At 33.3% G+C, this 25,606-nt stretch overlaps 1 protein-coding gene across 2 annotated transcripts in view; it reads right to left on the bottom strand.

The window, feature by feature from the left end:
* The window catches only part of Loxl2 (Lysyl oxidase-like 2), an 82,587-nt gene that overhangs the window by 29,559 nt on the left and 27,422 nt on the right, over window positions 1-25,606 (bottom strand). For both annotated transcript variants that reach the window (XM_075370911.1, XM_075370990.1), the window contains exon 2: window positions 11,677-11,856. In XM_075370911.1, the coding sequence (XP_075227026.1) occupies window positions 11,677-11,851 (175 nt within the window). In that variant the 5' untranslated portion in view covers window positions 11,852-11,856. The remainder of the gene's footprint in view (window positions 1-11,676; window positions 11,857-25,606) is intronic.

The following is a 25,606-nucleotide window of genomic DNA, read 5'->3' as shown; positions in this document are numbered from 1 at the left end:
GAGTTATGCGAGATACATATGTACATATATACATACGTGTGTACAGACGTCACGCCAAAACTAGTCAAAATGGATTCAGTGTTGGTGAAAATGGATATTTCCGTTGAAATCTGAAAACTGAAATTTTTCGTGATCTCAATACGTCCCTTTACTTCATGCAAGGAAGTAAAAATCATTCAAAATAAATTTTTAGTTTCTTTTTACATAAAAAAAAAATTTATTTCATAATCTTATTTACCACTATCAATCAACACATAAAACTGTATTCAATAACTTACATTATGAAATTGCATATTATTCTTACAACCAAAGTTTAAGACAGTAGTTTACTATTGATGAAAATAAATAAACAGATTAAGTACTGGCAGTATCTTATTGAGAAAGTACAAGAAAATCAATATTTGGGAATTATACCGACAGATAGATAAATGGTGCACTTCCCCAAAAATTAACAAAGGAAAGACTTTGGGCAAGAAATTAACAACTTTGCAGAAAGTTGTTTCACACTACCCTGGGGAGAAATATGGATTACTGAAAAGAAAGTGAATAAAAATAAGTAAATAAGAAAGAGGGTAAAAAAAGATTGTTGGAGGGGCATTGCTGTCAGTTGAATGTTATGGGTAAAGTATAAATGAGAATGATCATTGAAAAAATAGTTGTGGAGTCCCATCAAGCAAAAGCAGTCATAGCAATAAAACCACCATCTTAAGGGATTGGATTCAGGAAGTTTACTGTAGTACATTTATGATTATGTTTGAAATGATGGAAATAAGTGTGCAGATCAATGAGTGAGAAATTTACCAGCATGATGGAAGAAATGCGATTACTGAAGAAATAATGAAGGGACTGAAAAATATGTGCTATGGAAAGCAGTTTATGGTCCTGCAGTGCATAAAACATGTAAATTATAAGGAATAATAGGTTTTAAATAAACTTTTTTAAATATTACAAATATTATTGAATTATACTATCTATACACACAATCCTAACAAATAGTTGAATCTAAATTTGTTATGATTGAAACTAGAGTTCTATTGCATCATAAAACATGTGTCTGGTGATTCTAGTGACCACAAACAAACACTTTTGTTTAATTTTAAATTAGGTTTCAACTATCATGTTTTTATTCAATTTCGAATCGATTAGATGGTTGTTTAACTGTTTTATGTGATTGTTGTTGTGCAATGTTTCTGTAGATAGAAACAGTATACTATCAAATAGTAATTAAAATATAAACATTATTATTGGCAATTATAGTGACTGTGGCATGTAAATTTTTTATAGTAACATTGTAAACATAATTTTAGGACAAGAAGTTGATTTATATAAACTAAGAAGGTACCACAGTTTTTTTTTGAGAAAAGCAACATTGAAATCTGCAGTTGTTTTCTACTATGGGTTTCAAAGCTTCAGTCAGATCAGTATGAATTTTAAAATTTTCATTTTGTTATTTAGGTGTGTATGAGAAATGAATGCATATAAATTAAGTATATTAGTGGGTTAGCAGATTGTATCCAGTATTTAAAATTGTTTCCTTACAGATGGGACTGATGGTTGATTGGATGGAAGTATGTCTTTGAGCAGTAGAACCCATGTGATTGCCATTGTGGCATGGAGTAGTGAATAACATCATCAGTTAACAAAATCATCATCATCTGAAACTTATTTAAAAATGGTTATCTTATGATTGAAATATAACCTACTTTGTAAAAATTTTGAAGTGGATTCGCATAGATGAGCTTCTAACTGGGAATTTCATAGTGACTGGTTCAGTTTTAAAAATATGAGTTAAATCACTTAGCAGATCTTGCAGCATTTGATCCTTTGAAAATATTGCAGCAGCAAGGCAAACCATAAATGAATTTTCATCATATGTTCATATTCAGCCATTAAGATGATCTGGCCTTGGAAATATTTCATTGAGTTATGAGGAGAATGTTACAGTTTTGTTCCATTTACAATATTTATGGTTGGCCAGGAACATATGGAATGTGATTTGCTCAAACACCAAGCACCTTGCTAACCCAACTTTGATAAAGTTCATCTAACATTGTTATGGAGCTGTCGACAACTCCATGAGTGAACTTTACACAGTATGTTACTATATGAAATTGTGAGACTCAACTGGGCCATAATTATTTCAGGAAGAAAACATTCATCCCATCACTTCTTATAGATGTTTCTGTTTTTGAAACTATAATAACATGGAAATGTGTATGTATGTTTTATGAAAATAATGAAATTTTATGGTTTCAATTTAATATTGATACTTTTTTTTAATGAAAAATTATATGGGTATGTGGTATACTTCTCATACATCATATCAGACTTTTTAAGAAGTGTTTAGTTAATTGATGTGCTACTAATTGAGCTACTGGTGGTCCACAGGAAAATAATATTAAAAAATAAAAACAAAAGTATAAATCGTTTGTTAATGATTACATACAACCTAGTTATGAGATTAGGGATCGTTTAGTTTCATTTGTGGTAAGAATTCACTCAAGTTTTTATATTCTAGAAGATCTCAAATGTCTGAAACTGTGGTATGATGTAACTCAATCATGTATTAAAATTTTTGAAACTTGATCAAGTATGTATAAATTAATTTTACTTGGGAACCTGTTAAAAAACAGGTTATTGAAAGCTTCAAATAATTCAGATTCAATAAACCAAAAAAAACTGGCTATCTGTTGTAATATTACTGAACATTTAACTACCTTAAGATTAAGTTTTAAGGTGAGATCTCTTTTTCAGTTAGTTTGTGTATTAAATTTTAATCATATGAAACTTTCATAATACTTTGTTACTGCTCTGCTCCTTTACAAAGCTTTATTTAATACAACATAATTATCATTTAAATTACAACAAATTATGTATGTAATTTGTTATTACTTTATTTGTAATAGTTGTAGGTGACCTCACACGAGTTGCAAGTCACTTTGGAAAATTGCATGTTCTTTCAAAACAATAATAAACATACCATCCTAGACTTACTAGGAGAATGAGGATTAAAGAAGTTTCCTGTTGTATTATTCACTGAGTGAAATACAAAATCTCATAAGATCAAATCAAGCCAGCCCTCCTAAATACAGGTGACATTCAACCCTATATCTTTATCCTAATTATGTATAAACATACTTCATATTCCCATCGATATTAAAGTATTTTTAATAATGTCTTATATGTTAAAAGAAATTCTTCTACCTTTATTGTAACCTCAAGTCTAAGTTATATTAATTTTTAGATTACGTTTTACATTAAATGGAGTTTTTTTTTTGTAGGTATTATTTATATTATATTCATAGGAACATTTGTTTAGACAGTTTAGCTGCATGTTCCTCTGATAGATATTTCCTACTTTTGAATTTTTTTCTTCAGCTGATGGTTGTATGGGGACATGCAAAGTATATATAATATTTAAAATATCTATATTATATCAAACAAATAACATTTTTGAAAATTTTACTACTGGAAAATTAAAAAAAGAGAGTAAACTACTAGGTCCCTCAGACTAGGTTTTTTCAGATTCTAAGGAACTCTTAGAACCAGTGTAGTTATTATTTAGTGAGATAAGCGTGACATCTAGAAACGAGCATCCATTTCCTTCACCAGGGTAAGCGCTGTCCCGTTATTGAGCACCACCAAACCCAGCCTCGGCTTTATACTCCTCCAGAATCCGCTCTCTATGGTTCGTAACATGTCCCTCCCATGACAGGTTCTTTGCGTTAAGATCATCAGCCACTACTGTGTGCTTTCAAAGAGGGTGAATCACACTTGCCAGAGCCTCTAAGCATTTTTCATCAATACCAGAGTTCTACAAAATATAAACAGAAAAGACCACAACGACTGGAAGCTCAACCCATTCAAATCCATTTCTCTAATCGGTGGTAATGATCAGCACACCGCTCCCTTAAACTGCCGCACTTCTCAGCCCATCCATTATACACCCGTCTTCCTCCACCTTCCTCAGATTAGGCTGACACCAACAGAAGGTCTGCTCCCTTCTGCCTTTCCAGTTCAGGAGCGCATCATGTGTTGCTGCGCTCCTATTCAAGTTTAACTGCAGAATTCTAAGCATTTCTCTTACCGCAAAGGGTGCTGCCAGTCCGATGCCCAGTTCCACCACATATCAAACATTTCGCCATAACCTTGCACTCTTTGGCCTGATGCCCTTCCTCACCACAGTTTTGAGACAAGGACAACCTGTCGGGGCCACTGCATCTGGCCGCTATGTGCCCAGTCTCTAAGCACCTGTAGCACCGTGGCTCTTCCGTGCGCAGGGACACCATGCAGTGAATACATCTGCAGTGAATACGAATTCTACTTGCCGCTAACGGTGTCACTGACACTGCTGACATCGCGACTGTGGCTCTCTTCGTGCCACCAAAGGCCGACCGCAAGGAGGTCACCCTCATATCATCCATTTTTCTTTGTCGCCAATGGCCTCACTGAAGGAATTTAGAAACTCCACTTTTGTAACTTCCTCCTCAAGATCGAGAATGAGGCCTCTTCTACGCGACTCACTTGTGATACTCACACCCTCTAGTTTACGTGACATCTTCTGAACCTTTATAGCTTCTTCTTTGTTGGCCCTCACTTTCATGCGCAAGAACTCCCCACCACCTCCCAATCTCCTCCTTATTCACACGATTTTTGACTTTTTTGAGAAGGTCCACATATGTAGACCGCTCCACCTCAATCACAATGTACTGGTGAGCTCCATTGGCTGCTGCGGCCGTTTACTTGTCGCCCGGTCCGCTACCGCTTCATCCTGATGCACAACCGTATTACCACTACTCCTACCATGGTACTCTAGCATTTTCTTAAGAAGTACGCCTACCTTGTTCGCCACTGAGCCATATCTAACTTCAGCATTAAGCTCCTGCATTTTCTTTACAGCTTTGTGTAATTCCCCTGCAACTACTCTCTCCCCAGCTATAGTTTCCACCACCACTGTGTACACCCTGCCCTGGATATCTTCTTCGATGTCCCCTATCAACATTTCTACTAGGCCTTGTTCCACTACCAGCTGACCTTTCTTCAGCTTAGATTGCCTCACCAGTCTACGCCTGGTGGCGAGCCTGACCAGCAGTTTCCTTCCTTGTTGCTTGTCCTGCCATCCTCCGCTAAGTCATGTGTGGCTAAAACATCATCATTGGCCTCATAGATGGACTCCTTTACCTCCTCACAATTTTTAAAGTACTCCCGTAACCACCTCCTGATTATCAGGTCCAGGACTTCCTCGTCTGGCATACCCTCCTCTACATGTGACAACACCTTTCTGTTGACGGCTCTCGTAGTTTGGTTGGCCGAATCCTTCAACGGTTCACTACTACTGCGTACCCTTATAAGACTGGGATGCGATAATTCGCACAAATTTACACATCTCTCGCTCTCTCACTGACCAGAACCGCGCACTCCTTAATTTATTTCTTGATGTTTGTGTTCCGACAAAAAAGTTCCACTAATCTGGTAATGGCTTTCCACGGATATGGTGATCCATATCCGTCCCTTCTGTGAGATCCCCTTTACTGCTAGTTTCAATGAAGTCCACCTTCCTCTTGGAAGCCCTCATCACTGTATGTTCAATTTTTACTGTTAGATTCATCATACATGACGCCAGCGTCGATCTAGATGACCTAACTGTCTTTCGACTTCGTTGAGAAGGAAACTCAGACTCCATTTTTTTCCTTATTCTCCTTTTTTTCCTATTGGGGATGGTGGGTCTTGTAGGATGGCGGCTGACAACGGGAGATTATGTTCGAAAGAGGGCCTTGCTAGGCTTAAGAAGTTGGTGAAAGAGCCCCTTGACCATCTGGAAAACATCTCTCCCAACTACCTGGCGAAGGTGTCAAAGGCAACAGAAGAGTCGCTGGATCATAGAAGTCCACAAAGAAAGAGTGTGTACTGGTGGTCTGCTAAGATGGCGGAGGCGAGAAGGTGCTGTATTAGGGCCAGGAGACAGCTACAGCGAGCCAGGAGAAGGAGCATCGTGAGAACTTCCTCTCATGCAGAAAGGAGCTTGCCAAAAAAAGGAGCGCTTACAGGAGTAAAATACTAGACAGTAAGAAGAACAGGTGGAAAGAGCTTCTAGACAGATTGGAGGACGGCGTATGGGGTGTTGCCTTCCAAATCGTAACTTGTAGATTTGGTAGGGCGTTACCCGTCGTGCCGAAGAATTTCTTAGAAACCAAACTGATGTTTTGTTTCCTAGAGATGACCGGCCCATCTATAGAGATATATCTGCAGTGGATATCCCTACATTCACAATGGGCGAGCTGCAACTGGCGGCAGGGAGGCTGAATGCTAAAAAGAGTCCCGGGCCTCGACCGGGTTACTAACGAGGTTGTGGCTGCAACGATGGAGGTTGCTGCGAACTACGTGCTGGCGGCATTCAACCAAATACTCCTGGATGATTTTGCTACCAGAATGGAAGGATACCAAGGTGGTTCTTCTGAGGAAAGGTGGTGGAGAGGTAAGAGGGCCAGTAGGATATCGACTTCTTTGTCTGTTTAGTTGCTTATGCAAACCTTTTGAGAGGCCGTTGGCGGAGCGTCTTCGAGATGAAGTAGAACGAAATATCCGCCTTAGTGAATGTCAATATGGAAAGGGCGGACAACTGAGGATGCCATAGCTAGGGTGATTAGGCCGTAGCGGATTCTTGGAGGACGAGGTGCATCCCGGCGATGGTGATATTAGATGTCAATAATGCATTCAACTCACTGCCGTTCGGGTGCATGATGGATGTGTTGATTTGGAAGGATATTAGCCCGTACCCCTGTGAGTCATTCAGAACTATTTTACTGGTAAGAGAATAGTTGGAAATGCAGAGGATAAGGAGTTTACGACCAGTATGGAACGCGGTGTTCCGCAGGGTTCGGTAATTGGACCGATTCTATGGAACATAGCATATGATGGCGTCCTCAGGTTGCGGTATCCTGAGGGCGTTTCGGTTACCGGATTTGCTGATGACGTCTCCATGGTATTAGTCGCCAAAACAGTTGGGTCGTTATCGAGCCGGTCAGTAGAGCCAGATACCTGTGGGTTTGGCACAAATCACAGAGCCTTTCCACAGAGCTTTTCAATATTATGTCAGGGAGGCAGTCAACAAGGCAGGTAGAACAGTGTCGACAGTCTCAAGGCTTATGAAGAAGGTTGGCGGGCCGAGCTCAACAAAGAGGAGGATGCTGGCGGCGGTGGCTCGGTTCGTTGCCTTGTATGCCGTGCCAGTATGGAAGAGGACGAAAGTGGCCGTTCGGAGGCTTGCGGGCTGCAACGCCGACTTGCAATCGGCGTTGCTAGGGCTTACCGGACGGTCTATACAGACAGTTCTACGGATTGCCTCGCTGTCCCCTATGAAGCTGTTGGCTGAAGAACGGGTGCGAAGAAGAGAAAGGATGACAAACAGCATGGCCAGGAAGGAGATGACAGAGCGCTGGCAGGAAAGATGGACTGGAATGAGGTGGGCTCTGGACGAAGACGTTAATACCAGATATCTGGCCTTGGCTCAGACGTGAGTACGGGAACCTCACGTTTGAGCTAACCCGATTTTTATCGAGACATGGTAACTGTAATAGCTACCTATGCGGCAGGACGGGACGGTCGTCTATAAGCTAGCAGTATTGCGGAGAACGGGATACCGCAGATCATACTGTATTCCAGTGCCCACGGTGGGAGGAAGAAAGGAGGGTGATGCGGACGCGGTTGGGAGAGGTTACTGCAGATAATATAGTGGAAGTAATGCTTCATGGTGAGCGGAACTGGTCAATAGACAGTAAGGTAGTAGGGAACATCATCCGAAAGAAGATACTGGAAGAAGTGGAAGTTGGTTAACGGGTGTTAGCGTTATGGCAGGGAGGTTAGTTCCGTTCAGGAGGGGTGGAATGCTCCAGCGTCCCACCATCAATGATTGAACGGGGACTCCTGGGATCCTTAGGTGGGAAAAAGAAAGACCGAGACCCGGCAGGGGACTCCGGATTAAAGGCAGGTGCTTATTAAAAGACCGAGACTCAGCTATTGGGGGGTACTGCCAGAACTGCATAGCCGGGTTTGGCATGGCCTTCCAGGAGAGTAGAGGCGACTGGCATCCTCAAGGCCGTGATATACAGGATCGTGGGTCGGGCTTTGAGGGGAAGGGAGTTAAAAAACAATAAAAGGTTACACAAGGTGATTGAACAAAATTTCTTTTATACGATGTAATAAAAATTATAAAAAGCTATCTACTTCTTAGTTTAATAAGTCAAATATCAATAAAATGTTTATGAAGTTATTGCAAAATAAACTAAAAAGATTAGAAGACTTCCATGGTTGTTTAGACAATCATGTTATCAAAAAATTTTCTTTCTTGATGCAGCATTGTTGACTATATACCGGTTTAAAAATTGCCGCGAGTGGTGGCGTCTCGGCGTTTCATCCGGAATTCCCGGGTTTGAATCCCGGTCAGACATGGCATTTTCACGCATGGTACAAATCATTCATCTCATCCTATGAAGCAATACGTAATGGTGATCCCGGAGGTTAAAGAAAAAAGAAAAAGCAAAGATTTTAAAACTACTGACTGAAAAAAATTATCTGAATATCAAATTCCAATGTTTGTTGTTCATTATTTACTACAAGAAGGCATTTCATTTTTAACAATAGAAATAAGGGTATATATTTTTATAAATAAATACGATGGATAAATGTTATTAAATATGTATTATATGAATAGTATTAAAATGGATAAATGGTAACTTGATATTCTACTGTGAACGGTAGATAACCAAATTATTTAAGGAATATACTGTGGGTTTTACCAAATCTTGTAAGATGCTGAAAAAGATGATACTTGTGGAAAATGGAATTAGCAAAGACGTTAACTAGTCGTTAAGGGGAAAATATTCCTATTTACAGATGTTAATCATTTTTATATTCTATTGGATGATTTGTAAGCTAAGTTGTGCTAAAAAGATTTATTATTATGATAGTTGAATAACTTTGAAGATAGAAATAACATATAATACTGATCAAGAAATGCTGGACATTAAAATTTATACAATGAAAAATAAAAATATTTATACCAAAACAAAAAGTCAAGGGCTGGATAAATCTGTTACTCCTTGACGTTTTAGAAGATATGTAATTTCTTGCCTAAGAAATGCAGCTGAATCATGAAATGTTTTTGGAGATTTAATAGGTTGCAAATCACACAGGAAGAATGAAAGGAAGTTTACTTGTCATAAGACGAAGGTGATAAATTATAAAATAATTATATTAGAGGGAAGACTAACCTATAAAATGTGTTGTTGAAAGAGTTTAAAAAAGGAAGCAGGGTTGGGTAGGACATTAATTGACTAAACTAGATTATTATGGGCATATGATTTTGTAAAAGAGAAAAAAATAGGATGAATATTGGTTAGAAGTTGCAGAAAGAACTGAAAAATAATAAATAAGGAACATAAACAACATGCTGTCGGGTCCTCACACTGGGCATGCCAATGGCCCCGACTTGCCACAATTAAAATATAACTTGTTTCTGTCCTGCAACCCGCAGACACATGTCGTAGATTCCCAACATCAATAAGATCTCTCGATGGGTTTTCTTATCGACGCACGACAATGGACCAATTTCACTCGCACTCTTTGATCAGTAAGTTTCTTCGCCACCCTGTAGGTTGTGTACCAACATACTTGGCGTATTATAGACCTAGAAAAGGCATTCGATAACGTAGACTGGAATAAAATGTTCAGCATTTTAAAAAAATTAGGGTTCAAATAGAGAGATAGAAGAACTATTGCTAACATGTACAGGAACCAAACAGCAACAGTAATAATTGAAGAACATAAGAAAGAAGCCGTAATAAGAAAGGGAGTCCGACAAGGATGTTCCCTACCTCCGTTACTTTTTAATCTTTACATGGAACTAGCAGTTAATGATGTTAAAGAACAATTTAGATTAGGAGTAACAGTACAAGGTGAAAAGATAAAGATGCTACGATTTGCTGATGATATAGTAATTCTAGCCGAGAGTAAAAAGGATTTAGAAGAAACAATGAACGGCATAGATGAAGTCCTACGCCAGAACTATCACATGAAAATAAACAAGAATAAAACAAAAGTAATGAAATGTAGTAGAAATAACAAAGATGGACCACTGAATGTGAAAATAGGAGGAGAAAAGATTGTGGAAGTAGAAGAATTTTGTTATTTGGGAAGTAGAATTACTAAAGATGGACGAAGTGGAGCGATATAAAATGCCGAATAGCACAAGCGAAACAAGCCTTCAGTCAAAAATATAATTTGTTTACATCAAAAATTAATTTAAATGTCAGGAAAAGATTTTTAAAAGTACATGTTGGGAGCGTCGCTTTATATGGAAGTGAAACTTGGACGATCGGAGTATCTGAGATGAAAAGATTAGAAGCTTTTGAAATGCGGTGCTATAGGAGAATGTTAAAAATCAGTTAGGTGGATAAAGTGACAAATGAAGAGGTATTGCGACAAATAGATGAAGAAAGAAGCATTTGGAAAAATATAGTTAAAAGAAGAGACAGACTTATAGGCCACATACTAAGGCATCCTGGAAAAGTCGCTTTAATATTGGAAGGACAGGTAGAAGGAAAAAATTGTGTAGGCAGGCCACGTTTGGAATATGTAAAACAAATTTTTAGGGATGTAGGATGTAGAGGGTATACTGAAATGAAACGACTAGCACTAGATAGGGAATCTTGGAGAGCTGCATCAAACCAGTCAAAAGACTGAAGACAAAAAAGAAAAAAACCAATAAATGTATTTAATTATTTAAGTTGATGGTATTGACAATCTGAAAGACAGTCTTAATTCTGGTGATACTGTAAATAATTTAAATTTATATAATTATTGTAAAATGTAATTCAATTTGGTTAGTCTGACACTTAAATATTGTAATTACATTTAAATAGATTCCATTATTATTATTTTATCTGGCTTAATGACAAAGACAATGGAAAGGTCATTATAGAGGTGGAAAAAATAATAATGATGGGGTTTACATCTTATTTCCTTAGTAAGCTGGCAACTGATAATATTTTTTTTTGTTTTTTGAACAGTTGTACTGCTTTCAAGAATGATTTACAATCCACATCGTTTCAACTGTTTGTAAAATTATGGCTCCTAATATACATACAAAAATAACACACGAATTTATTATTTTACGAAGTAAATTATATTTTAATGCTAAACAGTGTTAATTCCAATTTAACAGAGACGTATTTCCTCCCAATTCTTTTTGTAAATATCGTCTGCTAAAATAAAGGTTATTTTGCATATTTCATGAAGTTCAAATATAAATTAATAAACTGTTGTTTAACTTAAAATGTTTAATGTACTATAATGCGCTCAGACTTTAATACTCGATCTTTATCAGTTGTATTCTTCTAAGAATGAAGATTTATGTCATTCATGTTTTACGAATGACCTTTAAAATCGAACCTAATTGTTAGTATACAAAATAAATAATTAAATCACATGCATTTGAATCGAGTCAGTATTTATTTTCATAACTTGTGATGTAGAAAGTATTTTGAAAGGTTTTCTTTAACGTTAGTAGAATGTAATAAACTAAGTTTTTACTTTAAATTGTCTTAAATGTAGAAAAAAAGTCATAGCAATAAAAATTAACGAATCAGAATTTTTATTTTTGTATACTTTTTTTATTACCTTCATTATGTTTTTTTCCATCTACGAGTTGTAGTGAACCTTCATGTTTATAATGTTTTTTGAGATACTTCTTCGCATTATATTTCTGCCAATGAACTTGGCTTCGGCTGCCTCCATCTGCATCACCCATATGAAAGAAGAGCAGAACGATCATTAATTTTTGCCATGATACCATTATTGCTAAATAACAGAAAGAAAACCACGCTAATGTAGAAGCTTTTAACTATTCAGAAAGAAAATTTAATAGCTTAAAATCATTCTGATCATCTAATATTAAGTTTTAATTACCTTATTATTAAATCACAATAGTTATGATAGTCTAAAAGCAAAGTTACAATGGGTAATGTGAATTTCTGTTATTGTCAACTTCCTTTCAGGTAGAGTGAGGAGCAGCAGCTGGTACTTGTGTTAACACTACATTAAAGTGCCATTCTTGTAGTTTCAGACAAAATATGTTACCGCTAATCTACAGATTAGGAAAGTTGATTATATTAAAAATTTTATAACCACATAATTTTTTTTGAATCAATCTGATTAATAAAAGGTCATCACGAGGTTTTAACAATCTAGTAAAATGGAACAATTAAAAAATAAATATATTATGGAAAAAATCATGCGCGCATTCAGTTATTAAAAATGTATATTTTTGTGACTTATTTTGTGATATTAACTTATAATGAGATGAAGAAAAATCTAAATAGTAATTATAATTATAGAAAAATGGATATATACTACTCTTTAACAATCTCGAAAAAAAATTCATAAAAATAATATTTTATTATTTGCCTCTAATTGTAAAAATATATAAACCCTGATGGATTAATTTCATTAAAATATATTTATTGTGTAATTAAACATAGATAACATAATAAACCGGTGTTGATAAACATAATAAATCAGTGAAAAGTTTAGTAAGATTTTTCGTTCGAAAAATCTTAATCTTAATCTCTTTTATTGTTTTATTTTTTTTTAATTTCAGTTCTCTCAATTATTATTTTATTTTTAACAGAAGTATTATCTCTTAACTTCTACTTAACTCAGATAATTACTTATTACATGTTTGTGTAATATATTTAAGTATTATTGTTTGATTTAATGCAGTTTCTGATTATAGTTTATATGCATGTATATATAACATGTAAATGTTATCAAAATTTAACACATTATCAAATTTAAAATTTTGATTTGTGATATCAAAGATCTTTTTGAGGATAGGCTATGTTTTTCCGTTACAATCTTTTTTTTTTTTTTTGGTATTTATTTATTTGAATATGATTTTGTTTTTTTTTGAGTGATTATTTTTTTTAAATTCCTTTTCTATGAGTTTCATTTTTTTTTTGATTGAATTTCTTGTTTTTTTTATGTCTTTTGTATTTTTAATTAGAGGTTATGTTCTATTTTATAGTCTTGGTTATATAAGAGGTGACTTAAACTTAGTTCGGTTTTATTATTTGGTTTTTTTATTTATTTTAAGTATGTTTTTTTTTATTTTAATACCTGATTTTATTTGTTTATTATTGGGCTGAGATGGTCTTGGGTTAGTTTCTTACTGTTTGGTTATCTATTATCAAAATAGAGTTTCTTTATATTCCGGTCTTATTACTTTATTAATGAATCGTGTAGGTGATGTATTTTTAATTTTGTGTTTAGGTTTATTTATTAATTTTGGTTCTTTTCATTATATTTTTTATATTAATTTTTTTGATGATGATTTTATTAATTTGGTTTATCTAGTTTTGTTTGCTTCTTTCAGTAAAAGTGCTCAGTTTCCCTTTTGTGTTTGGTTGCCCTCAACTATGGCAGCCCCTATTCCGGTTTCTTTTTTGGTTCATTCTTCGATTCTAGTAACTTCCGGTGTCTACTTAATTATTCGGTTTAATTATTTTATTTATTTTTGTGATACTTATTTTTTAATGTTTTTTTTCTTTAATTACTATAATTTTATCTGGGTTTGCTGCTTGTTTAGAAAATGACTTAAGAAAGATTATTGCTTTTTCTACTCTGAGACAATTAGATTTTATATTTTTTACTCTTTCTCTTGGGTCTTTATCTCTTTGTTTTATTCATTTATTAATTCACGTTCTGTTTAAATCATTACTTTTCTTGTGTTCTGGTATTTTCATTCATTGTTTTTTAGGGAGTCAGGATATCCGATTTATGGGAGGTTTAGTTAGGCAGTGCCCTTATGTAAGTTCGGCATTTTTTGTTGTTTCTTTGATTTGTTTGTGTGGGTTTCATTTTTTTTCTGGATTTTATTCAAGGGACTTTATTTGTCCCTGTAAAATACTTACTATATATATATAATTATAATATTTAATATATGCCATTATAATATAATTAGCTGAATGTCATATTAAGTTATAAAATAATATGACATATGTCTTTAAGGGATTATTTTTATGTTTTAAAGTTTCCTTTGATCACGTGACCGTTATTTGATGGCCGATAATATCAGTACTCGCATATTATGTTAATCGAAATTTATAATGTTATACAGCATGAAGTTGGTTTCTTTTCAGTTTCTGTTGCAATTAAAAAGTTACACATTTTTTAAATTTTAAATTAAAGAGTTCTTTTAAAAAAATCTGCAGGTGGTATAAATGGGTTTGGTATGGTTTTAATATATCTTTATTGAAGTCCTATTTATGCTAATATAATCCATTTATTCCTGTTTTGGTGCTTTTACAGAAAAAATATTTTTTCCCGAATTATTGAAAACTTAGTTTTTTCGCTACTTTGGGAAACCCCTTGATTTACAAAATTGATATTTATATATTTAAGCGTTTTATTAACTCTTACATTTGGGCTTTTGAAATAACTTTGATAGCTTTAACCGTTATTGCGTAATAATAGCTAAAAAGTTTAATTTTTTGGCCGTTTTGTGGTGAACCCGACGGCCGGTCGCGGCCATTCGTGAATTATTATATTTAACTAACTTAATCCAAATCTGAAATCAAAATCAAAACCCGTGGAAAAATATGTTCACATACATATTGAAATCAACACCGAACTGTCCGTCGTTGAAAAGTGTTCATTTAAAATTTTTTAATACAGAACTAGTAAAACAAAATTTGAAATTAAAATGAAAAAAAAAAATGAAAACGGGAAAAATTGAAGTCTGTTCATGAAAAAAATTATGTTTTTAATAATTTGTTTTTGTTCATCCTGAATTATATGAAATTTTAAATGAAAAGAAATTGTATCAAAAAAACTGAATGACATGTAATTGGATTTAGCTTTCATCAATAACTGAAAGATATAGTAAAATGTTACGAAATTACTTTACATTCAAAAAATTGCCACAGACAAACCATCTTAATAGAACAAATTGAAGTCAATGGTGTTAAAGTAAGATGTGATACTCATTTCTACTACCTGAAGGAATCTGAAACGAATCTTTGCCTTCTTCTGATTTAGTCTTACTATACCTAAGCACTTGGCAATTCTAGAACAGCAATGTAACCAAAATTTACTGGTAAACATCATGTACGGTAGATATCGGTAAATCAGATGAACTAAAAACAAATTTCATTCTAAAAAATTTGGGTTTCAATTTTGATATCTATGATGTACTTTACTTTTTTAAAAATGAATAAATGACTAGATAAAGAGTGAAAGAAAATCTAAATACAAAAAAAGTTGTAGAAATGCTACGTTGGAATATCACACTTAAATTTCAGAAAATGAACAAATATCAGCTTTCAATATTTGTAATTGGTTAAAAAAAGCGGCCTAAAATAATTAATTTTATAAATTATTTCAATTTTTCGTACATAACATCCCGTTATTTCTGTGTACGGTATTGAATTAGTCAATTAATCGTAAGCAGGTGATCAACTTTCCTAAAGATATTTGTTAAATTTCTTTCATATACTGTCGATTACATCTCGGATTTTTTCATTGTTTAACTGAATGAAGCTAACTTTTTGATAATCGTGAAAATTTCAGACTTATGTTTGGTTATTTTTGATGAAACAACAAATAATATTCCTAAAAAAATGTCAGCATAATATCCACTGCTAAGATGCCATATACGAAGTGTGATCAAAAAATACGGTGAATAATTTTTTATTAAAAAAAGTAATAAGGTTACATAGAATTCGATTTAATCTCCTTCAAATTATGTCCTTGGCTAGCAATGCACTTATCCCAACGTTGACTCCATGACTGGAGGCATTTCTGGAAGGCGTCTTTCGGAAGGGCTTTCAGCTGCTCGGTCGTGGCCCTCTCAATGTCAGCAATGGTGTCAAAACGTTTTCCTTTAAGCACAGTTTTAATTTTTGAGCAGAGCCAAAAGTCGCATGGTACTAAATCCGGTGAGTATGGCGGATGTGGATAGATAGGAACACTTTTTTGGCCAAAAACTCGCGAATGAAAAGTGAGGTGTGACACGGCGCGTTGTCGTTGTGAAGAAGGAAGCCATCGGTCCATTTTTCTGGTCGCTTTCTTCGTACGTCGTTTCGCAAACGTTGCAGTACACCCTTATAAAATTCAGAGTTTACAGTTGTTCCCCTTGGAACGAACTCTGATCGCACTATGCCTTCACTATAAAAAAAAACAACGAGCATGACCTTGATGTCGGATTTTGACTGACGTGCCTTTTTAGGGCGAGAAGATGAACTGGTTTTCCATTGGGAATTCTGCATTTTGGTCTCAGGGTCATAGCCATAGACCCAACTTTCATCTCTAGTTACGATTACTAGACTACCCTTCAACTCCGTGCAAATTGACACATGATTTTCAAAATCCTTGTTGCGCGACAGACACGATAAACACAACCTTACTCTAGCGGCTCTGGCAGCTGACTGGCAAGCTCGAACGTGTTACAACTTGTCCCTGACTATCTCAGTTGATCACGGTATTGGACAAATTACAGCATATGGATGTAGCGTCGGCAATTGCCGCTATAAAAATTCATTCACCGTATTTTTTGATCACACCTCGTATATACTGAAATTAGATAATTTGCAAGAAAATTTGAATATGACAATTTTTGAAGCTTGGAGTGAATTTTATGCTTCCAGGTCAGCCTACTTAGAGCTCAAAATATTATTGTTAGAAACGTTGTCAAACAGATTTACGAAATCTTTTTCATTCAAGATGAATTTGAACATCAACCCGAATACAAAGACTAAGAAATCATTTTTATAGCCACATCTTTAAAATAGACCGATAAATGAATTTATGCACGATGCCTACATTTCTTGTTATTTAACATTCTTTCCCGGGCTTGGTAGTTCTTGCTTCAGTTCATCTTGACAGTTATTGTTTATTCATCTGATAGTAAAAGTTCCCATTTTGATTCACAGTTCTGTAAGGAAAATTTTAACATTAATAATCCTACAGAAAGATATAGGTCAGCCGTAGCCGACACCTTTTGCCTCCGGGCCGAATTGGAAGAAAACGTTTTTCACGCGTCAAAAGAAACATTAAAACTAAAAAATGTTATATAAAAAACGATTCATTTAAGTATAAAAAAAAATTTAACAAAAATTTGAGTATGCATGCAATTTGCTGTACTTTTATTTAGATTCATTAAACAAAAGGTTTGTTCACAAATATAAGTTGAGCTGAAGTGAACTAAATATTTCTTGGCAAGTTTTTTAAATTTCCATATTTTCTATTATTCAACCGATTGTAAAAAGAGCTAATATTGAAATTTTTTCACAGGCCTCATAAATTCATTACGCGGGCCGGATCCGGCCCGTGAATCGTATGTTGGTCATATCTGTCTGATGTTGGATAAAGTTAACAAAAAACACAGCTCGTATTTGCCAAAAGAAATTGGACTTTAATGAGAAAGAACAAATGAACTTATGTTAAAAATCATAACCTTAAAACTAAAAGAAAATTATGAAAATAACATAATTTGATGATACATAAGAATATCAACTGAAATCAGCATCTGAACAATAATGTTAAATGAAAAAAAATACATGAATATACACTTTTAAATACAGATTTTGACAATATACATTTTTGGAAAAGCCTGAAAAACAAGAGAACATGAAACACCTTAATTTTAATTGTAAGTTTAGAAAAACATAATATCAATAGAAAAATGTAACTGGCAAACAGTTGTACTACTGACATATACTATAATGTGACAAATAGCAATGAACGGATGTCATTAACTTAGATAAACGAATTACAATAAATCTTAATTAGCACTGGCCTTTTCTGAATTAAGAACATCAACAAACTTAACGTTAAATAATTAATACATGTAATTCTAGTTTAGTGTAGAAAAAAGGCCACAATGATATTCTAGTACAAAAAGAATTAATAACAATAATCATATTGTGATAAACATAAAAATAAAGAGTTAATTTCAATATAATCGCATTGAAATTAATTGAGCACGTAAAATAGGTTGCAGCTGAACAATGACAACCTTATGTAAGTAACCTGTCGGGACTGTACTTAAGTGAGATTGAAACTTGAAAGGCATAGGTATGATGAACTGAATGTTCCACAAATTTTAATGATAACAAAACGGTTTAACGTAATAAGTAATGAAAAAATGAACTTGTCTGTAGCACACAAATATTAGTAAGAGACGAACACGTGAATGAAGGTAAAACGAATACATACAGTAAATTCCTGGGCGTAGTCCGCCGTGGTGTATCAGGAATACAGTGGTGAGAATGTGACTTCGAGGTTGAGCAAGACTGGGCGTCTGAAATGTGTAGCAACGAATTTGAAGAAATTCTTCTTCGCTGAAATTGTAATAAGAAGCTGGAGAAAATTTCGGCTTCGACAGAATTGACAGCTTGTAGTAATTGAATTAATGTCCATAGAGAAGTAATGTAGAATTTGAAGAATAACTTAACGAAGAAACGAGGCTGGAAGAACATAGAAAACTGTGAAATCACGAAAAACTGACGAGTAGAATTATAAAATATTTTAATAGAGAAATACCGCAACGTTTATAAGTGCGAAGACGACGAAAGTATTAACATTAAGTGAAAGAAAGAAAACATCGAAGCCTGGCCCTCCAAGAGGACCAGGATCCGCAGAACGTGAAAGTCCGAACTAGAATGAAAAAAAGCTGGCGTGGTGAGAAGTTGGGGAAGCGAACAAAGCAATGGACAGAAGAGTGTGTGTGTGTGTTGACAACAAGAGTAGTGTCTTAGTGTTAGTATGAGAACGATTAGAGAAAAGGTGTGAAATTCGGGAACGAAGACATAACAAAAATAATTTAAGCGAGCAGTCCACTAAAGAATTACGTAAGACTGATAAAAATAATTTCTGAATACGCAAGTTGAAGAAGTGATATCAGGGCAGATAAAGAGAAATAGACTTCTAGGAACTATGACAACATTGAAATTGGTTGAGAATAAAAAAAAACACTAAGCCTAATATATACATTAAGACTAACAGCAATGAAAATAATGTGTGGTAGAAATAAGCTAACACCAATACGATGATGCAATAGTCAGACAAGCTGGAGCCTGAGAGAAATTGATATCGAAAATAAATCCAAATAACCTATTTAAAAATACACGTAGATAAGCCTTACAAAAAGGCAAAATAAGTTACCAAGCCTGTAAATTACAAGACTCGACCATAACCTTGAATTCATTGGAATAATACGACTACGCTAAACAGCGTAAATATCTGATATAGGTCAAGTCCAGGGACATTTTAGGTATGCTGTTTTAAAGTCTATTACACACTTGATTATAATATACTTATATCAAGTGTACAGGGAACGATAAAAGTCAGACCTCTTTGATTAATTCACAAGCTTTATTACAAACCTCAAGAAGAAAAATAAATATTTCTTAATTCTTTTTTTTTATAAAATGGCTACATATTTACTGAAATCATATCAGCAGTGGGGTAATAGCTCACAAAGCTATTAATAGCTTTTTAATAGCTATTAAAAAGTAGAGTAATAGCTCGAAAAAAAAATATTTCTATGAAAGTCTGATAGAAATCTTTTCGAGTGCTTTAAAAAAAAATTTCAGTGATGCGACTCATCTTTTTGCTACAAACAGTGATGTTACAAATTTTAATGAAATATAATTATTTAACTGAGTTAAGATAACTCTGATAGAAACCTTTAATATTGTGACAGGAAAAGTGTGCTACATTAGAATCGGCTAGATTATAAAATATTTATCTTTTATTTATTTTTTACTGGATAAACTTGATGCACTTCGATCAAATATGTGGATTGAATAAAGCTTAATCAATAGAGAGAATACACACTGAAGGTGCAGCAAATCACAATTCTGATCGATCAATTTCCAGATTTAACGGCAAAAAAAGTTGTAATGCAAAAAGAGGCAAACCTGAGAGGGAATAAATTTGCCCAATAATTTACGATTCTAGCAAATCTTATACTTATTTTTCTGCAACATTTTTATTATTGTAGCTAATTTAGTGTAAATAGGCATTAAATCCCCAACAATATTACTAATGATCGATGCAGCAACTTTCATCTTTTCAGCAAGGTCTCTATCATCTTTAGTTTATTGTTGGCTAGTTGAAATGGTCTTAATGTTTACTAGTTGGCAGTATTATAGTATTTTGAAAGAATATATATTTAATAATTCTTAAAAATGAAGAACATCACATTTTTTTCAGAAATATTACCTTCTAACATAGAAAAATAATCAACCCGTCTTCCACTAAGATCACATGTCCATCTTTCTTATAAGACTTAAGTCTTTGAATGATGGTCTTTCTAATTCCATCTTGGACATCCAATAGAACGGCTATATAATCAATCATGGTGAAGCATGATGAACTTTGCTGTAAACTACTGAGCACTTTACAGCATGCAACGAGTGGAGGAGAGGTCTAAATTAGACAGTAATGACTAGTCCAATCATTACTACACTAAAGTCATCACTACAGTCTGCAGTGAATAGATAGTAGCAATAATGGTTTGTCTGACAACTATTATTTTCATTAATTATAGAAATTTAGTTTGCTACAAACAATATTTTACCGATTTACTTGTGTCACAATTTTGTTTTTGTTGAATATTTTAACTATTTGTTTTGTAGACTAATTTAACTTGTTATTTATTAATATAATTAATACTCTCATTTTTTTTACCTAAGTGATAATGATTTTAATTTTACTGAATTTATTTTATGTAAATTTTAAGAATTTAAAAATATATAAAACTTTATATCGTTATATAAATTTATTTTTTATTACAACCAAACAGTTAATTTTAATTTTGTCACCATTATTTAAATTTTTATCAACAGTAACTTTTATGTATCATCTTAAGTTAACCAATTTTATTTTTTAATTTATTATTAATTTTTAAATTTAAGACTATTTTAAAACTAACGGGGGTTGAACTAAGTACTTGAAGAGTATGAACAGCTACGACATAATTAGCCTTATATTAATAACCTTATACACGACTTATCACGATCATCCATGGCTGAAAGTAATTTAATATTTTAATCCCGCCTTGTCCTCAGATTTCTTACATTCTAATGACTAAATTAGACAAGAGATACTTTTTAACCCTGTTTAATATGATACACCTATAACAGCATGTCAATTTCAGTGACGGAGATAGTTACAAATTCAGTGGAACGGAAGAAGTTGTTTATCTTTAAGAAGAGCGGAGTATAGCAATTTATTGACAAATAATTTTGATATCTAGTTATTGTAGATCTGTTTTGGGGAATTACAGTTAAATCAATATCGGGAAGTGCAGTTTTTGTTGGTAGATCAGGCTGATATTTCTCAATTTAATTATTCTCAGTGAATGTAATGAAATTTACAATCCTTATAAATAGAGGTACATAAACTGAAGTTTCCAAGTGTCTTTTCTCAGAACAAAAGGAATATTGAAATTTAAAAAAAAATCTTAATGTACGGAATATAAGTTTATATTCGGTGAAAGAAATAGCCTTTCACGAAACTATGCAAGAAAAATAATAGAGTTACAAAACGTTGAATTTAATGAAGAAATTTGTGGTATCGCTTTAAAATACTTAATGAAATCAAGTACTAATGAAGCTCTAAAAAAAATTATATAGGTCAAAACAAAACTTTATTCAAATTGTGCTAAGACCCACCCTACTTGAATTTATCGAAGGCGATATCTACAAAGAGCAAAGTAGTATAATGCCTAGTGCTTAGGTTGAGAATGTGAAAATATTCATGAATGCTAACATATTTAAATAATTAAAGATTTCGGTTGTAACGGTTATATTACGATAATTGGTTGCGCAAATAACTTCACAATTGACTCCGTAAAAATAAAATTAAAATCCTTAACTAGCATCTTTAGTAGTTGTATTGAATCGTTATCACATACCAATTAACTAATGACGAAATATTTCGTACCGATTTGTTACTCTGATCAATAGATCGGTTAAAGCACTCAACGCAGATATTTGAGGGCTTATTGCTATGAAAGGAGTAGTTTCTATTGACCTATATCTTACTAGTAGGAGATGTCAACAAGTCATAGTCCATTCAAATGTGTTTGGATAATGACTTTTATGTAAACAGTAGGTCGCTTTGATTAAGGCCAATAAACGAAAGTAACTTGCGGCGGAAAATTTAATTTTAAATTACTCTTTTGCTCATTCGGTGATAGATGTATACGTCTTATATGAAACATTGCTTTAAATGTAGCACTTTGTTTATGCTACCAAACCTTCTTCCAAAAAAACCGAAATGTCCGTGAAATCAGGTTTTCTTCCTCACTTTACGGTCCATAACACTCGAATTGTTATTGAAGAGCTCATGATTTCTGGAGAGTGGTTATTTTTTGGTGAATTTCGACCCTCTATGGGTGATATCAAGAAAAATATTGTCCAGCTTCATACAAAAATTACTTTCTATTACAACAATATTCATGGCCTGTCATAGGAGGGGAACAGAAACAACTGTTCCCCTCCCAGAAAGTAGCACCCAGAAACTGGTAAACCTGATATTATTTTTATCAGCGAACATTGGCTAGAAGAAGAAGATTTTATTTTATATTAAGGACGCATCCGTTGTAAATTAATATATTATTGTTGGAGAGACAGCAAACAAATAAAATAGGCCAAAAATATTTAATATACAGAATGATTCAAGAAGAATATAACAAACTGTCAGGAAATGTTTTACTGGTGAAAATAAAGAAGAAAGTTTATAATAAACGTAAATTCGGAAACGCTTCGTTAGCTAGTGCCGGCTGACGAAAAAATTTACTATCATTTCAGCATCTTCGGTAAAATTAAGGCAGACTGTAATTCTTGAGACCGAAATTATGGGATAAATTTAATGATTATACATGAAATCTAATATAAAAAATAAAAAAATGAAAAATAGGTTACAGAACTGATTTTTTAGTAGTTAGTCGAGAAATCTGAGGAAAAAGACAAAAAATTAAGGTCGAAAAACAGATTATAACACTTCAACATGAATAACTTTGTTAAATTGGTAATAAACATATAAAACAAAAAAAAATCTAAAGTTTGATTCTACGTAATATGGTTTAGGGTAAGTATATGGTTAGGAGAAGACCAATTTGGTTTCAGGAAAAGTATAGGGACAAGGGAAGCAATTTTAGGCCTCAGATTAATAGTAGAAGGAAGATTAAAGAAAAACAAACCAACATACTTGGCGTTTATAGAACTATAAAAGGCATTCGATAACGTAGACTGGAATAAAATATTCAGCATTTTAAAAAAAATAGGGTTCAAATACAGAGATAGAAGAACAATTGCTAACATGTACAGGAACCAAACAGCAAGAGTAACAATTGAAGAACATAAGAAAGAAGCCGTAATAAGAAAGGGAGTCCGACAAGGATGTTCCCTATCTCCGTTACTTTTTTACATGGAACTAGCAGTTAATGATGTTAAAGAACAATTTAGATTCGGAGTAACAGTGCAAGGTGAAAAGATAAAGATGCTACGATTTGGTGATGATATAGTAATTCTAGCCGAGAGTAAAAAGGATTTAGAAGAAACAATGAACGGCATAGATGAAGTCCTACGCAAGAACTATCGCATGAAAATGAACAAGAAGAAAACAAAAGTAATGAAATGTAGTAGAAACAACAAAGATGGACCACTGAATGTGAAAATAGGAGGAGAAAAGATTATGGAGGTAGAAGAATTTTGTTATTTGGGAAGTAGAATTACTAAAGATGGACGAAGCAGGACCGATATAAAATGCCGAATAGCACAAGCGAAACGAGCCTTCAGTAAGAAATATAATTTGTTTTACATCAAAAATTAATTTAAATGTCAGGAAAAGATTTTTGAAAGTATATGTTTGAAGTAAAACTTGGACGATCGGAGTATCTGAGAAGAAAAGATATGAAGCTTTTGAAATGTGGTGCTATAGGAGAATGTTAAAAATTAGATGGGTCGATAAAGTGACAAATGAAGAGACAAATTGCGACAAATAGATGAAGAAAGAAGCATTTGGAAAAATATAGTTAAAAGAAGAGACAGACTTATAGGCCACATACTAAGGCATCCTTGAATAGTCGCTTTAATATTGGAAGGACAGGTAGAAGGAAAAAATTGTGTAGGCTGGCCACGTTTGGAATATGTAAAACAAATTGTTAGGGATGTAGGATGTAGAGGGTATACCGAAATGAAACGACTAGCACTAGATAAGGAATCTTGGAGAGCTGCATCAAACCAGTCAAATGACTGAAGACAAAAAAAAAAAAATGGTTTGATTAAAGTACCCAGAAACTAAATTCAACGGTAAAAATTTTGAAGTTTATTAAAAACAAAACGTATGAAAATGTGGCAGTTTTTAAGATTTCATTAAAAGTTACAAAATTTTAAATTTTACGTATCAAAGGAATTTAATAAACTATAGTAAATAAACAAAGAGAAAAATAAACAATTAAAATTACAAAAAAGCTTATGAAAAATCAAATAAAACATTACACCAATAAAACAAAGTATTAGACATCTTTAAAGCTAATTAAAAATTAATTGTGTCTAAATTTATTTCAAGTAATTTATTTTATGAGTTGGCAATACTAACAGCTTCCAAAAATTAAGTTTTTTCCATTGCATTTGAATAGCAATAAACATTTAAATAAGTTAATGGAATAGTTCATGAGTATCATTACCTAACAATGGTTTGTTAATTTTCCAATGAAGAATACGCAAAAAACATTTTTATTTATAGTTTCTGCATTTGATGTGCATCAGCTGCACACCGAGAATGTTATCAACAATTTCTGAGTAGCAGGATTTCAGTCACAAAACGGTTGCTTTGGGATTTTGATGCTTATCTACAATTGGATTACAGCTGTCTTCTTCATTTACTGCTTAATGGCAAAATAACTTCTGTGCGTGAAGAATAAAACAATGAAAAAATGTCATCAACTTAGAAAAATAAACTACAGTAATTCTTATCATTGGCACTGACCTTTTCTGATTTATGAACAACAAACTTAGCATTAAATAATTCAAACATGTAATTCTAGTTTAATGTAGAAAAAAGGCCAAAATAATATTATAGTACAAAAAGAGTTAATTACAATAATCAAATTGAAATAAATAAACATATAAATAGAGTTCCTTTACTAGTAAGCTTTCTTGAAAAATATAAATTACAAAGTCCTAAAACATAACGGCACATCAGGAGTAATTTGCTTTAGGTTAATTTACGAGAAGTATTATGAACACAGTTCATGCGTAGAAAAAAAAATTAATCTCGGCGATCAACAAGTTACAAGAATAAGTTATGGAGTTAATTACCATAACAACAAATTGCAATAATAAAGCACGTAAAATAGGTAAGTCACCTATCATGATTGCACTTAAGTGAATAAATGATTTTTTAAACTAAACTTGAAAATGAAATTGAAACTTGAAAGGCTTAAGGTATGATGAACGGAATGTTCCACAAATTTTAATGATAAAATAACTGTTTAACGTAAAAAATAATGAAAATTGAACTTGCCTGTAGCACACAA

Source organism: Lycorma delicatula, chromosome 1 (genome assembly GCF_047948215.1).
Source record: "Lycorma delicatula isolate Av1 chromosome 1, ASM4794821v1, whole genome shotgun sequence".
In the NCBI taxonomy this organism is placed as follows: Eukaryota; Metazoa; Arthropoda; class Insecta; order Hemiptera; family Fulgoridae; genus Lycorma; species Lycorma delicatula.
This window is presented reverse-complemented; position numbering and strand designations above follow the sequence as displayed.